At 38.5% G+C, this 15,993-nt stretch overlaps 1 protein-coding gene across 2 annotated transcripts in view; it reads left to right on the forward strand.

Moving 5' to 3' along the window:
* Window positions 1–15,993, forward strand: part of HERC2 (HECT and RLD domain containing E3 ubiquitin protein ligase 2) — a 162,655-nt gene that overhangs the window by 95,325 nt on the left and 51,337 nt on the right. For both annotated transcript variants that reach the window (XM_080914641.1, XM_080914642.1), the window contains exons 48-57: window positions 544–642; window positions 1,553–1,721; window positions 1,822–1,947; window positions 2,724–2,832; window positions 2,945–3,084; window positions 5,827–6,017; window positions 7,377–7,482; window positions 7,567–7,658; window positions 8,814–8,989; window positions 15,387–15,498. In XM_080914641.1, the coding sequence (XP_080770767.1) occupies window positions 544–642; window positions 1,553–1,721; window positions 1,822–1,947; window positions 2,724–2,832; window positions 2,945–3,084; window positions 5,827–6,017; window positions 7,377–7,482; window positions 7,567–7,658; window positions 8,814–8,989; window positions 15,387–15,498 (1,320 nt within the window). The remainder of the gene's footprint in view (window positions 1–543; window positions 643–1,552; window positions 1,722–1,821; window positions 1,948–2,723; window positions 2,833–2,944; window positions 3,085–5,826; window positions 6,018–7,376; window positions 7,483–7,566; window positions 7,659–8,813; window positions 8,990–15,386; window positions 15,499–15,993) is intronic.

Below are 15,993 nucleotides of genomic sequence, written 5' to 3' on the forward strand. Positions count from 1 at the left end.
GAGCCTCGGAAATCTGTTAAGATTCATTTTGTCTGGCTAGGTGGCTAAGTGGCTAGGAGCACTTGAAGAAACTTGGATTTCATTCTCAGAAACCACATGGTAGCCTGCAACTATACATAATTTCGTCTGTCCTCTCTGGGCACTAGGCATTCATGTTGAATACATACATACTACATGTAGGCACAACACTAATGATATATGATACAATGTATAAAATTTTTTTACAAATATTTATTTTGCATACTGTGCTATTGATATTAAAGTAGGAAGCTTTTTTTTATAAAGAAAACACAGTATTTCCTACTGTATTTGTTTATACTATAGATTTAGTGTTTTGTTTTGTTTTATTTTGCTTTCTTTGCAATAGGGGTATTACTATTTAGCTATGGCTGGTCTGGAACTATGTAGACCAGAAAGGCTTCAATCACCCACAGAGATCCATCTGTCTCTGCCTCCTGGGATTAAAGATGTGGGCCACCATGTCAAGCCAACACACTGTCTTAAATATATTTAATTTTTTTCAAATATGTTTATGTCATTTAGGCTGCTGGTGCTGTTGTGACTGAGAGCCAGACTTACAAGAAGCGTGCTGACTTCCTGAGTAATGATGATTATGCTGTGTATGTGAGAGAGAACGTTCAGGTGGGCATTTCTTAGGATGAACCTTGTTCATGCTTTCTCTGACAAGTACTTGAACATCTCCCATATTCTAAGCAGTAGCGGAGTTGACAGATGCCCCTGCCCTCGCAGAACTTGCTGACCTATGAGTGGAAGATAGTCAAACAGTTTCAGTAAGATCTGCTTATTAGAAGGAAACATGGATGATATGGACATGAGAAAGGAGAGATCAGCAAAGTGACTAGACTCATGCTGATACTTTGGTAGGAAGGCATTTTAGGTTTTGATATTGATGGGTATCTGTTATTGGGTGCCTACTCATCTTGTTCTACAGTAGTAAGTCTAACAAACCTAGACCCATTGTAGGCCTGTATGATAGTGATTTTCTAAGTTACTCAGTGCTTTTGGATTTATCAGCTCAGGTTTTCTTTGATGAATTTTTTTTTTTCTTTTTTAAACAATTCCAGGTGTGTTATAATTTTTGTAGGAAAGACAGGATAAGCACCATAATTATTTTCAGTGATATAAGAGCTTTCTCTATTCAGTATTCAACAGTAATGCATTGGCAGTCTGCTGCTTATAAAAGTGACCAAGAAGCTGAAGCAGAGGTCTTGCAGAAATGTAGCTTACTGGTTTTGCTCCCCATGGCTTACTCAACTTGTGTAGACCACTTGTCCAGGAATGGCACTGCCTGTAGACTGGACTCTCCCCCCATCATTGATTAATCAAGAAAATGACCCACAGGCCAACCTGATAGAGGAAGTTCCTTAAAGTTTCTTCTTCCTAGGTTATTCTAACTGTGTCAAGTTGACAAACTAACCTGCATAATACTTTAAGCATACTTCTGGGTCCTAAATAAAATCTTTTTCTGAAGAATAGAGAATACTATTGTATCTCTTGTTTAGGTGTACTTGACTTTGAGTTTCAATTTTAGGTGGGAATGATGGTTAGATGCTGTCGAACATATGAAGAAGTATGTGAAGGTGATGTCGGCAAGGTCATCAAGCTGGATAGAGATGGATTACATGACCTTAATGTACAGTGTGATTGGCAGCAGAAAGGGGGCACTTACTGGGTCAGGTATATTCATGTTGAACTTATAGGTGAGCTCACTCCTTGCTAATGTATTACAATTCTTAGAGACCCAGTTCTCAGGAAATGAGCAAACACTAATCAGTGTATATTTGTCAATGGAATCCTTAGGCTATCCTCCACCAAGTTCTTCTTCTCACATCAAGATTGGTGATAAAGTACGGGTCAAAGCTTCTGTTACCACACCAAAATACAAGTGGGGATCTGTAACGCATCAAAGTGTGGGGCTTGTGAAAGGTAATATCTAAGCAACAAATGCTGTCTTAAAGAGCATAATTCCTTTTATTTGTATATACATTTAATATTTATTTTAACTAGCCTAAAAAATATGTCTGAGAAGTACAGTAAAGGACAGAAATAACAGACATAAAAATTAACCAACTTAAACAAAATAGGTTTTGCTATGAAGAGAAAAAAAGACATGCCTCACCATTCCTGATGATTTTATCATTAAACATTTGGTGCTACAGTACTGGTACTTTCCCAGTGGTTAGGGCTGTTGTTAGAGAACTTCTCAGTTTATTATACAAGAACAAATGACTTCTTTTATATTTTATTTTTTATAACTATTTTTCTTTGCTTAAAAGATTCTTAAATGATCAAAACAAAGATAAGTTAAAAAATGGTTGTGGCTATTAAGTCAGTGTTTTAAAGAAGATTCTTCTTAAAGGATGGAAGTTATTATTTAATATTATGGTTTCATTTCCTAATATGAAGGTACTAAGAGTAATTTTTGACTTTTTATAACTAAAAACTTGGTAGTTTAGTATACTAAACCAAGCATCTGAAACTACTTTCTAGTGCAACCACAGTTAAGCCACTCTTGTCTCCTGGAGTTGGCTGATGGTTTCGAGTGCCAGCCATTTCATCCAAAAGTATCTCACCTTGCACTGCTGAGGGAGCACTCGTTATCAGATGTGAACAGTTACAGCGCAGTATCACAGAGCTGCAATGGTTTACTGTAGGAATATATTGACTTTAAAGGAGCCTCAGAAGTTTCTGTCCTATGCTAGCTTTCAGTGCCAATGGGAAAGACATCATTGTGGACTTCCCCCAGCAGTCTCACTGGACTGGATTGCTGTCAGAAATGGAGTTGGTGCCTAGTATTCATCCAGGGGTTACGTGAGTTCCTGATTTTGTGATTGCTGAATTTCTTTGGGGAGGAAGAGTTTCTTTTAAAGTTATTTAAAAGTGACCTCATTGTTTTCTTATCAACTTATCTATTTAAAAACAGGTGTGATGGCTGTCAGACTTTTCCTATCAATGGATCCAGATTCAAATGCAGAAACTGTGATGACTTTGATTTTTGTGAAACATGTTTCAAGACAAAGAAACACAACACTAGGCATACTTTTGGCAGGATTAATGAGCCAGGTAGAGCTGATGCTTATGTTTTGTCTTCCAGTAAATATCACTAATTAGGCAATTACTAGAGTTTGCTCTTAGGTTGTATGTGTACAATAAATGTTGTAGAAGGAGCACAGGTAGAGAGAAGGGACAGTCAGTCCCACTTCCTCCCTCTTTCCGCTACTTCTTTCTTTTTAGAGTAGTAACGTTTGTTTGTCTGAGTTTCCATGAAGAAATGTTAGAATTATCTCCAGAAACTAAGAGCATGTTTAGTTGGATGCAGTGGAAATTGGTAGAGTGTAGGCTTTCATTTGTATTATATATTTCCATTGAAGTATACAGAGCCCAGAATTTGCCGTTATAAATTTATGATGTATGGTGCTGTACAATTGGTATATTATGTATTTTCAAAACATTTGTCTCTACCCAGACAGACATTAGCATTTAACTTTCTCATCTTCTCTTCCCTGTCTGTTGGTGTTTTAGTTAGGATTTCTATTGCTGTGATCTAACACCATGACCAAAAGCAACTTGGGGAAGAAAGGGTTTATTTAATTTTACAATTTACAAATCTATAATCCAGGGAAGCCATGGCAAGAACCATAAACGAGTGCTACTTACTGGCTTTCTCCCACCCTTGAGTTGCTCAGCCTCCTTTGTTTTAGCACACAGGACCACTGATGAGGGGTAGCTCCCACAAGGGCTAGGCTTGCCCACATCAATCAGTAATTAAGAAAAGTGCATCATGAACTTGCCTACAGATAAATCTAATGGAGCTACTTTTTTCAATGTATATTCCCTCTTCCTGAATGACTGTAGCTTGTTTCAACTTACTTTCTCTGTCTATGACTTTGAGTACTTTACATAAATTGCATGGATGGATCTGTCAAATATTTACTCTGCTGATTGTTACTTAGTTTACTACACTTTTTTTTTTTAGTAAATATAGCTCTGGGGGAGCTATATCCCCTGTCAGTTTTACATATTTAATAGGGGTTTCTATTACACTTCAGACCATATTGTTCCCAGTTAAAAGACATAGAAACCTTTGGATTTATAGTAAGCTTAAAAGTACTAGAGCTGGGCAAGTATCAACCGCCTAGGCTATTTTGTCTCCTGCTCCGTCAGGCAAGCCCTTGTTGCCACATGCTCATGATCCATAGTAGGCATGTCCTACCAAACTCATTGTTTGCTACAGTTCTGAGCCTTGTCTTTTCTGGGCATTTCCCTTCATCACTTTAAAAGTCTGTGCCATTGGGATTTGGTTTATTGTCTTTCTGCTGAAGTCAGCTGGCAGTCTAACTGTGGGGCCATTAGTCCCTAAGGTTGTTTCCCCTTAATCTGATTTTGAAATATCTTTGTATTAACACTTAAGTTCTACATGTGCATAGATATGTGCTTTTTATACTTACCATTATTGGGTAGGTAGGGCTTCTTAATTCTGGTTAGTTCTAGAAAACTGTCTATACACCTTTTTCCACATTTCAGCTTTGCTCTATTCTTTTGTATTGGGGTGTGTGTGCTCTTTATTGGAGGTTCTAAATCATCTGTTGTAAAGTACTCAGGAAATTCTTAATTGTATTGTTACATTTATTCATTTTCTCATTATTTCAGTCTTTGTGAGTAGTAACTTTTTACTCATTTCTGGTGTTCTAAATCATGTTTTCATGTAGTCCTTATGTACCTTTGTGTTCTGGACTTTATTTATTTATTTTTTAAATTTTATGTATGGGTACTTTGGCTGCAATATGCCTGTGTACCCTGTGTTCATGCCTGATACCTGTGGAGGCCAGAAAAGGTCATCAGATCCCCTGGGATTGAAGTTATAGATGGCTGTGAGCCGCCACGTAGCTGCTGAGAATTGATCTGGGTCATTTAGAAGAGCAGCTCTCCACCACCAGCCCCCTGGCCATTGTATATTAAACATTGTTTCTGGAAGCAGTTTGGGCCTTATACTCACTTTGTCTAAGGAATGGGGGAAGAGAGGTCTGTTTTGTCAGGCATTAGTGATAAATAACCTTTTCGATCTCATTTTTGTCAGCTGTCCTTGGCTGACATAGTTGTATGTTGAACTGTAGTCTATAAAGAGAAAAGAAAGAATGCCCCTAACCTAATGCCAGTCCAGAAACTACTCTTCCTTTGTGCTTCCTGTTCGGATCTCTAGTGTGGGTTGTTGTCTGTGGATACCACGGCCCGTGGTTCCACTCTTACAGGTACTCACCCGACCAGTCAGATCCTGTCTGTCTCCTCTCTACACTTCATTTATCTCTTTACATGCTGGCCTTGTAATTCTTTTCTACCTCATTATTTCTGACACTTTCAGACAGAGGTTTATTTACTTTGTTTTGTCTGGTTCTTCTAGTTGGGAAAGGGTAGCTGAAAATATTAACATGAATGTATATGTAAATACAGATTTGACTTTTAGCTCTGCATCCATACAAGCATTTTTAGTTTTTATTTTGTGGTTTTTAGAGATTGATCCAGGGGCATTCTGTATGCCAGGCAAAGCACTCTTCGGCTGATCCCTCAGATCCTAAAAGCAATTCTGATAAGAGTATTTTCTAACCAGGCATTAATCCCAGCACTTGGGAGGCAGAGACAGGTGGGCTTTTTTAAAGTAATTTTTATGGTATTAATCAGCTTTTTAAATTTAAAGGTACTTTAAAAATAGTATAGTTAGAAGCTTCTTGCTATGTAATCATCTTAGTCTCTCTAACTTGGAGGCTCTGACCAGTCCTACAAGTGTTTACCTTCTGTTTGGCCACATAGGGCAGTCTGCGGTGTTTTGTGGCCGTTCCGGAAAGCAGCTGAAACGATGTCACAGCAGTCAGCCTGGAATGCTCCTGGACAGCTGGTCCCGAATGGTGAAGAGCCTGAATGTGTCGTCCTCTGTAAACCAGGCTTCTCGTCTCATTGATGGCAGTGAGCCCTGTTGGCAGTCATCTGGGTCACAAGGAAAGGTAATGTTTGGTGGGATGTGTCAAGACACACTCCCATGTGGAAGGTGGATTTTAGACCTTTGCAATGAACTGAGAGACCTGCAGCTTTGCTAATACCCCCTCAGCACTCATTTTATAGTTTACCGCATAATTTTAAAGTTACAAAGTAATATGTTGTGCATTGTTGTTAGATTTAAGCAGTCTGAACAACAGATTTTATTAAGTGACCAACTGATAAAAGGTTTACTGCATGTTTTTTGTTATTTTTTCATACACAAAGTATTAGTTCCCATTATACTTCTGGTTAGAAACTTTTCTAGCATACAAATGAGTTCTGGGAATTGCACTAACACTGTGTGCTGACAGGGCAGATATAAAACAGGGTGGAGGAGGTCAGCGGGCATTATCTTATCTCAACTATAGTGTTTTCTGTGACTTAGTATAAAAGGACTACCTCTAGCCAGAAGTTTATAAATATATTATATATGGGGGCTTGGAGTGAGTTCTTGCTCTAATTAGGACGTGGGGAGGGATGTGTTGCAATGAATATTTAAAGGGAGGCTCTGTGCTCCTAGGGGTGAGTGCCCAGCTCTGCACTTGCCCAAGAGCTCTGGATTCACGAATGAAAGACACAACCTTTATTTAATCTGCCTTAACTAGCTCAGTGATGGGCACTTCCAAACCTCGCCACAGCTAGTCCACCCTCCCCTCCGTATTCCTGAGTTAGCACTTTCTAAATTATATTTGATCTTTGCTGCCTGTTTCCTTCTGGGCAGCTGACCATGGGCGGCTTTCCCTCTGCACTTAGACTACAGAGTCCTACCCTCCTGATCCTTCACAGCTTGCTCTGTGACAGACCCCTTCTTTTTCTCTACTGTGTTTCTTGCCAGGGGAACCCTAAAAGTCCTACCTCTGTCCTCCTGCCCAGTCATTTGCCACTGGCTCTTTATTGACCAGTCAAAAAACCAGCTGTTGGCAGGGACCCAAAGCAGACATGCAGATTTCCATATGAGCACAAATCAAATCCCCAGCAGGGATATTTTTGTTTTCCAGAGTAAGGTTAAATTTTCATGTTACAGTTTGTATTTTTAAAAAATCTCATAGGTTCACACTTCCACAATACTGTTTTACTTTACTTTAACTTAAAAAAAAAAAGGCTTTGTGTGTGTGTGTGTGTGTGTGTGTGTGTGTCTGTCTGTCTGTCTGTCTGTCTGTCTGTCTGTCTGTCTGTCTGTCTACAATCTAAGGATTGAATTTAGGTCATTAGGTTTAGCAGCAAGTACCTTTATCCACTGAGCTACCATACTAGTAGTGGTATTTTAGCAGAAAAAATATAACAAATTTTGGTAACTGAGAATTTTTTTTTCTTTTTATAAAAAGCATTGGATTCGTTTGGAGATTTTCCCAGATGTTCTTGTTCATAGATTAAAAATGATAGTAGATCCAGCAGACAGCAGCTACATGCCATCTCTAGTTGTGGTGTCAGGTAATTGAATTCATTTACTTTAAAAGAAGCATCTCCTTACTTTTAATAAAGATTGTTTGATTTCTTTACTCTTATCTGTTCTAGGTGGAAATTCCTTAAATAACCTAATTGAACTAAAGACAATCAATATCAACCAAACTGACACCACTGTGCCCCTGCTAAGTGACTGTGCAGAGGTGAGTTGTAGTAGCCCTGTTCCTTTTTGTGTGATTTCGTGTAGGACATGGATGACTAGTATGCGTTAGCACAGAGCCCAATGTTTTCCTTCTTAAATAGTTTACATATTTCAGTACCTTATTTTATACAACCACTCTAGAAAAAGAAACCAAACTGATTACATTTTCACCGATTGTGGTAGCAAGTATGTGCAAATTCCTATTACTCTTTTTAAAAATTGATTGAGGTTATTCTTTACATCCACAACCATTTGTCAACACTTAGTATGTCTATCCTTAGATTTTTCTGGCAATATTTTCGATCTTGAAATTGCTTCTTTGTTGTTGTACCCTGTGGTTCAACTGTTGTACTTGTGAGGTAGTAATAAAATAACTTGCAGATGGAATTTGAGTTTATAATGTTTCTTGAAAATTCAGAAGTATGTGCTAAATTCTGCCGCCACAAACTCCATGTAGCCTGAGTATCTCCTCCTTGCCTGGGTAGGGTCTCATGGTGCTTGTGCACTGTACCTTGGGGTCTGGATGGTGCTCCTGGCTTTGATGCTGCACCATGTTCCAGATTTTGCAGCTCCTTCCCTGGGTCTGATTCACTTGTTTCGTGGGATTTCTCAATCCCAGGATCCCTTACCCCTCCTTGGCAGATAGACAGGCCGCCTTGGCTCAGTCTCTGTGGCATTCTTCCTACATCCCCACTGCCCAGCTATGAGGTCACCTGCCTTCCAGGTGGTGGGCAGGAAGGAGGATTTTAGGTGTTAGATGTTCAATTTCACATTCTTTCACCTCTTTGTAGTGTGTGGTTTGCCACGGTAGTTAAAGTCCTGCCTCCAGTTTGAATTCCAACAGCTCACCCTGTCTCTCTTGGCAGGTCTCATGGAGTTAGCAGTCCCTTCAGGGCACTTCCCTGGCAATGTCCATCTGTCTGTCCTTGGTGTACTCAGATGAATTAACTGGCTTCTGTGTGTGGGAAAAATAAAATCCACCTAAACTTCTTTATGCTATTTGTGTTCTTTCTGTTGCTTTGACATTGGTGGCCTTTTATCTTGGCCTAATTTAGATTTGTGAAATAACAAGTGCAGTTTTGGATTTCCCCATCCTCCCAGAACATTGTCTGCCTCTTGAGTCTGTGATGATCATACTCACTGTTTTCTCATCCAGTATCACAGGTACATCGAGATTGCAATAAAACAGTGCAGGAGCTCGGGAATCGACTGCAAAATCCATGGCCTCATCCTGCTGGGACGCATCCGTGCAGAGGAGGAAGATTTGGCTGCAGTTCCTTTTCTGGCTTCAGACAATGAGGAGGAGGAGGATGACAAGGGCAGCACTGGGAGGTGAGAGTTTCTGCTGTTGTGCTCACTTACCTTCTGTCTCATTCTCTGGAGTAAATGCTGGCTCTAAATGACAATAGCATCGGGCCTACTAGAGTTTGATAGATTTGGTTAGGGTTTCAAGAATAATTAACTTCCAAGAAAGTAAAACATAAAAAAAAATACACATTTCAAAAACAGTCATGAGAGAGGAATGAAAATAAAGTTTACTTTTATTTATTTTTTAACTTGAAACATCTCTGTTTTGGTGTAAATCCTTGTAACTTCCTTGACCCCCATTGTGCCAAAAGATTTTTTTTTCCCAAGTAATCGTATAGTATATATTTTATGACCAGTTATTTTACTATTAACTTAAATGTTTTACCTTTTCTTTATTATGGTGGAATATTCTAAGCATATCTATTTAAACAATTTTAAGTTTATAGCTCGGTGACATTAAATACATGGACATGTTTAAAACTGTCTCTGGATTGTCTTTAGGTTCTTGTGTATAATTTTTATAAAACCTTACGACTTCTTGTTAGTCCCACATTACTTTATGTGTAATACTGATGATCACTACTGTCCTCATCACTCAGCACATACCTGTGGAGTGTCATGTGTGTGTCAGTCCTGTGGTGAACAGAAAAACTGAAGTCTTCTACATCAGTTTGGAACGGGGAAAAGGGGAGTGTGTGCTGCTTTGAGGGGCTACAGTGGAATTTTGCCCCTGACAGGAAAGGTCAGTGTTTTATGAATCAGAATGAGCAGGCAAAAATAATCAAGCAGCATATGCCAGGGCGGACAGCTTCCTCTTTGTGAGTTAATTCCCAGACTTTCCAGACATATGTGGAACAAGGGCTACCTTAGGCCTCATTGCAGTCCTATTAGCAACACTGTAGCTATCCTTTCTTCACAGCTTGTGCTTCTGTAGGTGAGTCTGTGTATGTGGGATTGTTCGGCAAACACGTGCCAAACATATTGCTGTTTGTCCAGCATTGCTACAACCGTGTTGAATTCCTAGCAGAGCCAGAGCCCTCCGTAGGCATTGGCACCAACTTAGTTGAATGAACAAACTTTGCTTTTATTTGCTTCCAGTGATGTAAGGAGACGGAGAAAGTAGTTCCATCTGCATTACAGCTCAATACGTGCTCTTAGTCATGAGTGGGTCAGCAACTGTGGGTGAGCCAGATTATTTTAGGGCCTGTGGTATTGGTTTCAGATGCCATCCTGACTTATTTTTTCATAGAAGATAAGAAAATACTATATGCATATACTAGCTTATCTACAGTATATGTGAGAATTAAAGATTAATGTCTTCTTACTTAAAATGAGTTGAGCAGGTCTGATTAATACATCTTCTATATATGTGAGGTAATCATGACGTAGTTATGAGTTGGTTTTTTTTAAATGGTTGCATATCTTAACAGGAAATTTGACCTTTGAATGAATCTTTAAATTTCTTCTTCTTCTTCTTCTTCTTCTTCTTCTTCTTCTTCTTTTTTTTTACCGTCTTTTATTGGTAAAAGGGCACATAGAAATAATAAAAACCACAATGGGGTTTCCTAGAAAAACAATAGTACACAAAACATCTAAAGGAGAAGCACAGTGTTTCTAATACACAGAACTTAACCAAACTCTTTCCACATGGTAAATAAGGCATTGAAAAATTTGCAGGCAAATTTTTGGTTGTCCAAGACTTTAGAAAAAAATGTGAGAGAGTTTAACAGAAAGAAAAGAATGTTGTAGAAAATATCAATCAATACAATTTTTTTTTCTTTTCTTCTTTTTTTTTTTTACAATGAGCAAAAAGTATATGTAATACAGGTTGTAACCCGGAATTTGTCAATGTGTTCTTGGTGTGTAAGGATTGAGCATGACTTTTTTTTGTTGTTGTTGTTGTTTTCTTTTCTTTTATTTTTTTCTTGGACTTCACACTGTGAGTTGTTTCTTGGGCAGTCCGAGCCTCTGGGGTTAGCATCCCATTATCAGTGACTGCATATTATTTCTGTTCTTTTGTGACTGGGTTATCTCACTCAGGATGATATTCTCTAGATGCAGCCATTTTCTTAAGAATTTGGTTAAGTCATTGTTTCTGGTGGCTGAGTCGTATTCCATTGTGTAAATGTACCACAATTTTTGTATCCATTCATCTACTGAAGGACATCTGGGTTCTTTCTAGCTTCTGGCTATTATAAATAGAGCTGCTATGAACATTGTGGTGCATGTATCTTTGTTGTATATTAAAGTGTCTCTGGGGTATATGCCCAGAAGTGGAATAGAGAGGAAAACTCATAGCCCTAAGTGCTTCCAAAAAGAAACTGGAGAGAGCATACATCAGCAACTTGACAGCACAGCTAAAAGCCCTAGAACAAAAGGAAGCAGATACACCCAAGAAGAGTAGACGGCAAGAAATAATCAAAATTAGGGCAGAAATAGACCAAATAGAAACAAAAAGAACCATTGAAAAAATCAACAAAACCAAGAGCTGGTTCTTTGAGAAAATCAACAAGATTGATAAACCCCTAGCCAGAGACTAACTAGAGGGCAAGAGAGAGTATACAAATTAACAAAATCAGAAAGGAAAGTGGAGACATAACAACTGAAACTGAGGAAATTCAAGAAATCATCAGATCCTACTACAAAAACCTATACTCCACAAAGTTGGAAAATCTGGAGGAAATGGATGAATTCCTAGACAGATACAAGATCCTAAAGTTAAACCAGGACCAAGTAAACCATCTAAATAATCCCATAATACCTAAAGAAATAGAAGAAGTCATCAAAAGCCTCCCAACCAAAAAAAGCCCAGGTCCAGACGGGTTCAGTGCAGAATTTTATCAGACATTTATTGCGGACATAACACCAATCAATACTCTCCAAACTATTCCACAAGATAGAATCAGATGGAATACTACCTAACTCATTTTTTGAGGCTACAATAACCCTGATTCCTAAACCACACAAAGACCCTACAAGGAAAGAGAACTTCAGACCAATCTCACTTATGAACATTGATGCAAAAATACTCAACAAAATCCTTGCAAACCGAATTCAAGAACACATCAAAATGATCATTCACCATGACCAAGTAGGCTTCATCCCTGGGATGCAGGGATGGTTGAATATAAGGAAATCCATCAATGTAATCCACCATATAAACAAACTCAAAGAACAAAATCACATGGTCATTCACTAGATGCTGAGAAAGCATTTGACAAAATCCAATACCCCTTCATGTTAAAAGTCCTGGAAAGAACAGGAATCCAAAGTCCATAACTAAACATAATAAAAGCGATATACAGCAAACCAACAGCCAACATCAAACTTAACGGTGGGAAACTTGAAGCAATCCCACTAAAATCAGGGACTCAACAAGGCTGCCCACTCTCCCCCTACCTATTCAACATAGTACTGGAAGTCCTGGCTGGAGCAATTAGACAGCAAAAGGAGATCAAGGGGATACAAATCGGAAAGGAAGAGGTAAAAACATCACTCTTTGCCGATGACATGATAGTGTACTTGAGTGACCCCAAAAATTCCACCAGAGAACTCCTACAGCTGATAAACAAGTTTAGCAAAGTAGCTGGATACAAAATTAACTCAAACAAATCAGTAGCCTTCCTATACTCAAAGGACAAACATGTGGAGAAAGAAATTAGGGAAAAGATACCCTTCACAATTGGCACAAAAACTATGAAATACCTTGGTGTGACTCTAACTAAGCAAGTGAAGGACCTGTATGACAAGAACTTCAAACCTCTAAAGAAGGAAATTGAGGAGGATCTCAGAAAATGAAAAGATCTCCCATGCTTATGGATTGGAAAAATCAACATTTTAAAAATGGCCATCCTACCAAAAGCAATCTACAGATTCAATGCAATCCCAATCAAAATTCCAACCCAGTTCTTCATTGAGTTGGAAAGATCAATGTGCAATTTCATATGGAATAACAAACGATCTAGAATAGCAAAATCCATCCTCAACAACAAGAAAACATCTGCAGGAATCACTATCCCTGACCTCAAGCTATATTACAAGGCAATTGTGCTGAAAACTGCATGGTACTGGTACAGAAATAGGCATGTGGATCAATGGAATAGAATAGAAGATCCAGGAATGAGCCCTCACGTATATGGTCACCTGATTTTTGACAAAGGAGCTGTAAACATTCAATGGAAAAAGGACAGCCTATTCAACAAATGGTGCTGGTCCAACTGGCACTCAGCATGCAAAAGAATGAAAATAGACCCTTTCTTATCTCCTTGTACTAAGCTCAAGTGCAAGTGGATCAAAGATCTCCACATTAAACCAGATACACTGAAACTATTAGATGAGAAAGTAGGGAAAACCTTAGAACACATAGGCACATGAGAAAATTTCCTGAACAAAACACCAATGGCTCAAGCTCTAAGGTTAAAGATTAACAAATGGGACTTAATGAGATTGCAACGTTTCTTCTGTAAGGCTAAGGACATTGTCAAGAAAACAAAATGGCAGCCAACAGAATGGGAAAAGATCTTTACCAACTCCACATCAGATAGAGGCCTAATATCCAAGGTATACAAAGAACTCAAAAAGCTAGACACCAGAGAATCAAACAACCCTATTAAAAAATGAGGTACAGAGCTAAACAAAACGTTCTCAATTGAGGAATATCGAATGGCCGAGAAACATCTGAGGAACTGCTCGACATCCTTAGCCATCAGGGAAATGCAAATCAAAACAACCCTGAGATTCCACCTCACACCAGTCAGATTGGCCAAGATCCAAAACTCAGATGACAGCAGATGCTGGTGAGGCTGCGGAGAAAGAGGAACACTTCTCCACTGTTGGTGGGGTTGTAAACTGATACAACCACTCTGGAAATCAGTCTGGCGATACCTCAGAAAATTGGACATAGTACTACCTGAAGCATCTTTAAATTTCTAAATAATACTATTAATTAGTTAATAATTTCTGGATTAATTAGTAGTCTAAGAAGTTTGTCTCAGCTCCCAAATTGCATGTGTTCATGTGATGTTTATTAGCTGACCATTCAGAACTGAACATGGTAATATTCACTGGATATTCTGAATGTCAGCCAGCTCTTGTTTCTCAGTCATATTTTGACCCAAAATCTATTACATGATAGTCTGGTACCTTGTATATTAATTTGTTCTACTTTGCCTTTTATCAGATAAATCAGCTTTTCTATACTCTTATTTCCATACCAGGGGGTTCTGATACCCTAAAGCAAATGTTTATTTTTATATAACATGCCTAAAGAAAGACAAGTCTGTATTAAGGTCAGTTTCTAGAACCCCAAATCTTTCATTCCTTATAAATATCTATTTAAAAAAGAAAACAAGTAAAAGGGGGTGGCAGGGGGTGGTGTTTTAGCACTTGGCCCCAAAATACCAGCTGAGAAAAATCTTAACACTCTCCAGTGCACTCTGAGACTTTTATCAAGTTGAGAACTAATGCTGTGGCTGATGTTGACTGAGTTTTCTACCATTGAGGACAAGTCAGGAGATGAGTTCAGTAAAGTAGGTAGAACTCAAGAATGAGAGGATGGCAGAACCTCCAGCCTAGTGGGCCAGTGGCCAGACATTCTAGCTTGTGTTGTAGACAGAGGATATGAAGGAAGAAGGTAGCATATTACCTGATGTGTGTCTATATCAGAATAACTCAAGGTACAGTGTTAGGTACAGTGCTCCACCCTGTCTCCCATGCCACAAGACATACTTCTAGGTGGAATCTGTTAGGAATTTATGGGTTCTGTTTACTTGTACCGTATTGACAAGTAAGACTTGTTTTGAGCCCGTGAAGCTTTGTAATATTTACTTATGTTTAAGAAGTAAACAGATATGCATTGGATCATAGGAGTTTTGTCTCATAGAATCTTATGGTGGAAGAATGATCAATTGATTTGATACCAGAATGTTCTTCATCAAAAATAAAAGGCTAAAGTATAACTTCTGCAGGTAAAAGAGTATACATTACTAGGCATGCCAATGTGCACCTATTATCCTAGCACTCAGGAGGCAGAGGCAGGCAGATCTCTCTGAGTTGAAGAACAACCCAGTCCACCTAGTGAGGTCCTTGCTAGATTGGGCTATAAATTCCATGCCAAACAGGACTACATAGTGAGATCCTATCTCAAAAACAAACCAACAAAACCAAAACAAACTAATATATGAATGTTTATTGTATTGAAGGTAAGAGAGTTAAAAATCTATGATTTTCACCTATGGAATAGCTATAGAAATGTTGGTCTCATGAAACACTTATACAGATTAGGGGTTTTATTGTGTTAAAGCAAATCTTAAAAGAGTTCCTAAGAGTGGCTAGAATGTGCTCATTACTTGGAGGTGCTCTTTTGTGTTTTAAATGTTTTGTGTTGAATAAACTCTGTTTCTCCTTTTGTTTTCCTATCCAGTCTTATTAGAAAGAAGACTCCAGGGTTGGAATCAACAGCTACAATAAGAACCAAAGTGTTTGTGTGGGGACTGAATGACAAGGACCAGCTTGGTGGGCTTAAAGGCTCTAAGGTACTTATATATGCCCTGTGGCTGATGCAAATCCTTACTGATGCTTCTGAGACTTGGCAGGAGTCAGACTCTTTAAGGGTATACTTTCTAGATGTGGTTTAGGAAATTTAGTTTTCAAAAAAAATAATAAACACTGTCAAATTGAGTTTGTGAGAAACTCTGTCCTTTAGATATAGTTGTATTGTGCCTACCTAAAGACTAGAGCATAAATTAAAACATGTGAAATGATTTGACAATGTGTAGGTAAAATTGTAGGTTATAACTATATCTTCCTTCAGTACAAAAAAATACTTATACCTAGACAATAATGTGTAAAATGCCATAATGGTACAGAGATGGATAAGTTGTGACTTTGCTTTCTAGATATTTGAGGTAAAATAGCTTTATGCAGAGGATGCTGTGTGAGCACAGAGGAGTGGTAAACGTGTACCTGGATGTACACATTTGTCCTCGTGGAGTGGCTCGTGGGTAGTCACTTACTGTTAATAAGTCAGA

Source organism: Micromys minutus, assembly GCF_963924665.1.
Source record: "Micromys minutus genome assembly, chromosome: 3".
Lineage (NCBI taxonomy): Eukaryota > Metazoa > Chordata > Mammalia > Rodentia > Muridae > Micromys > Micromys minutus.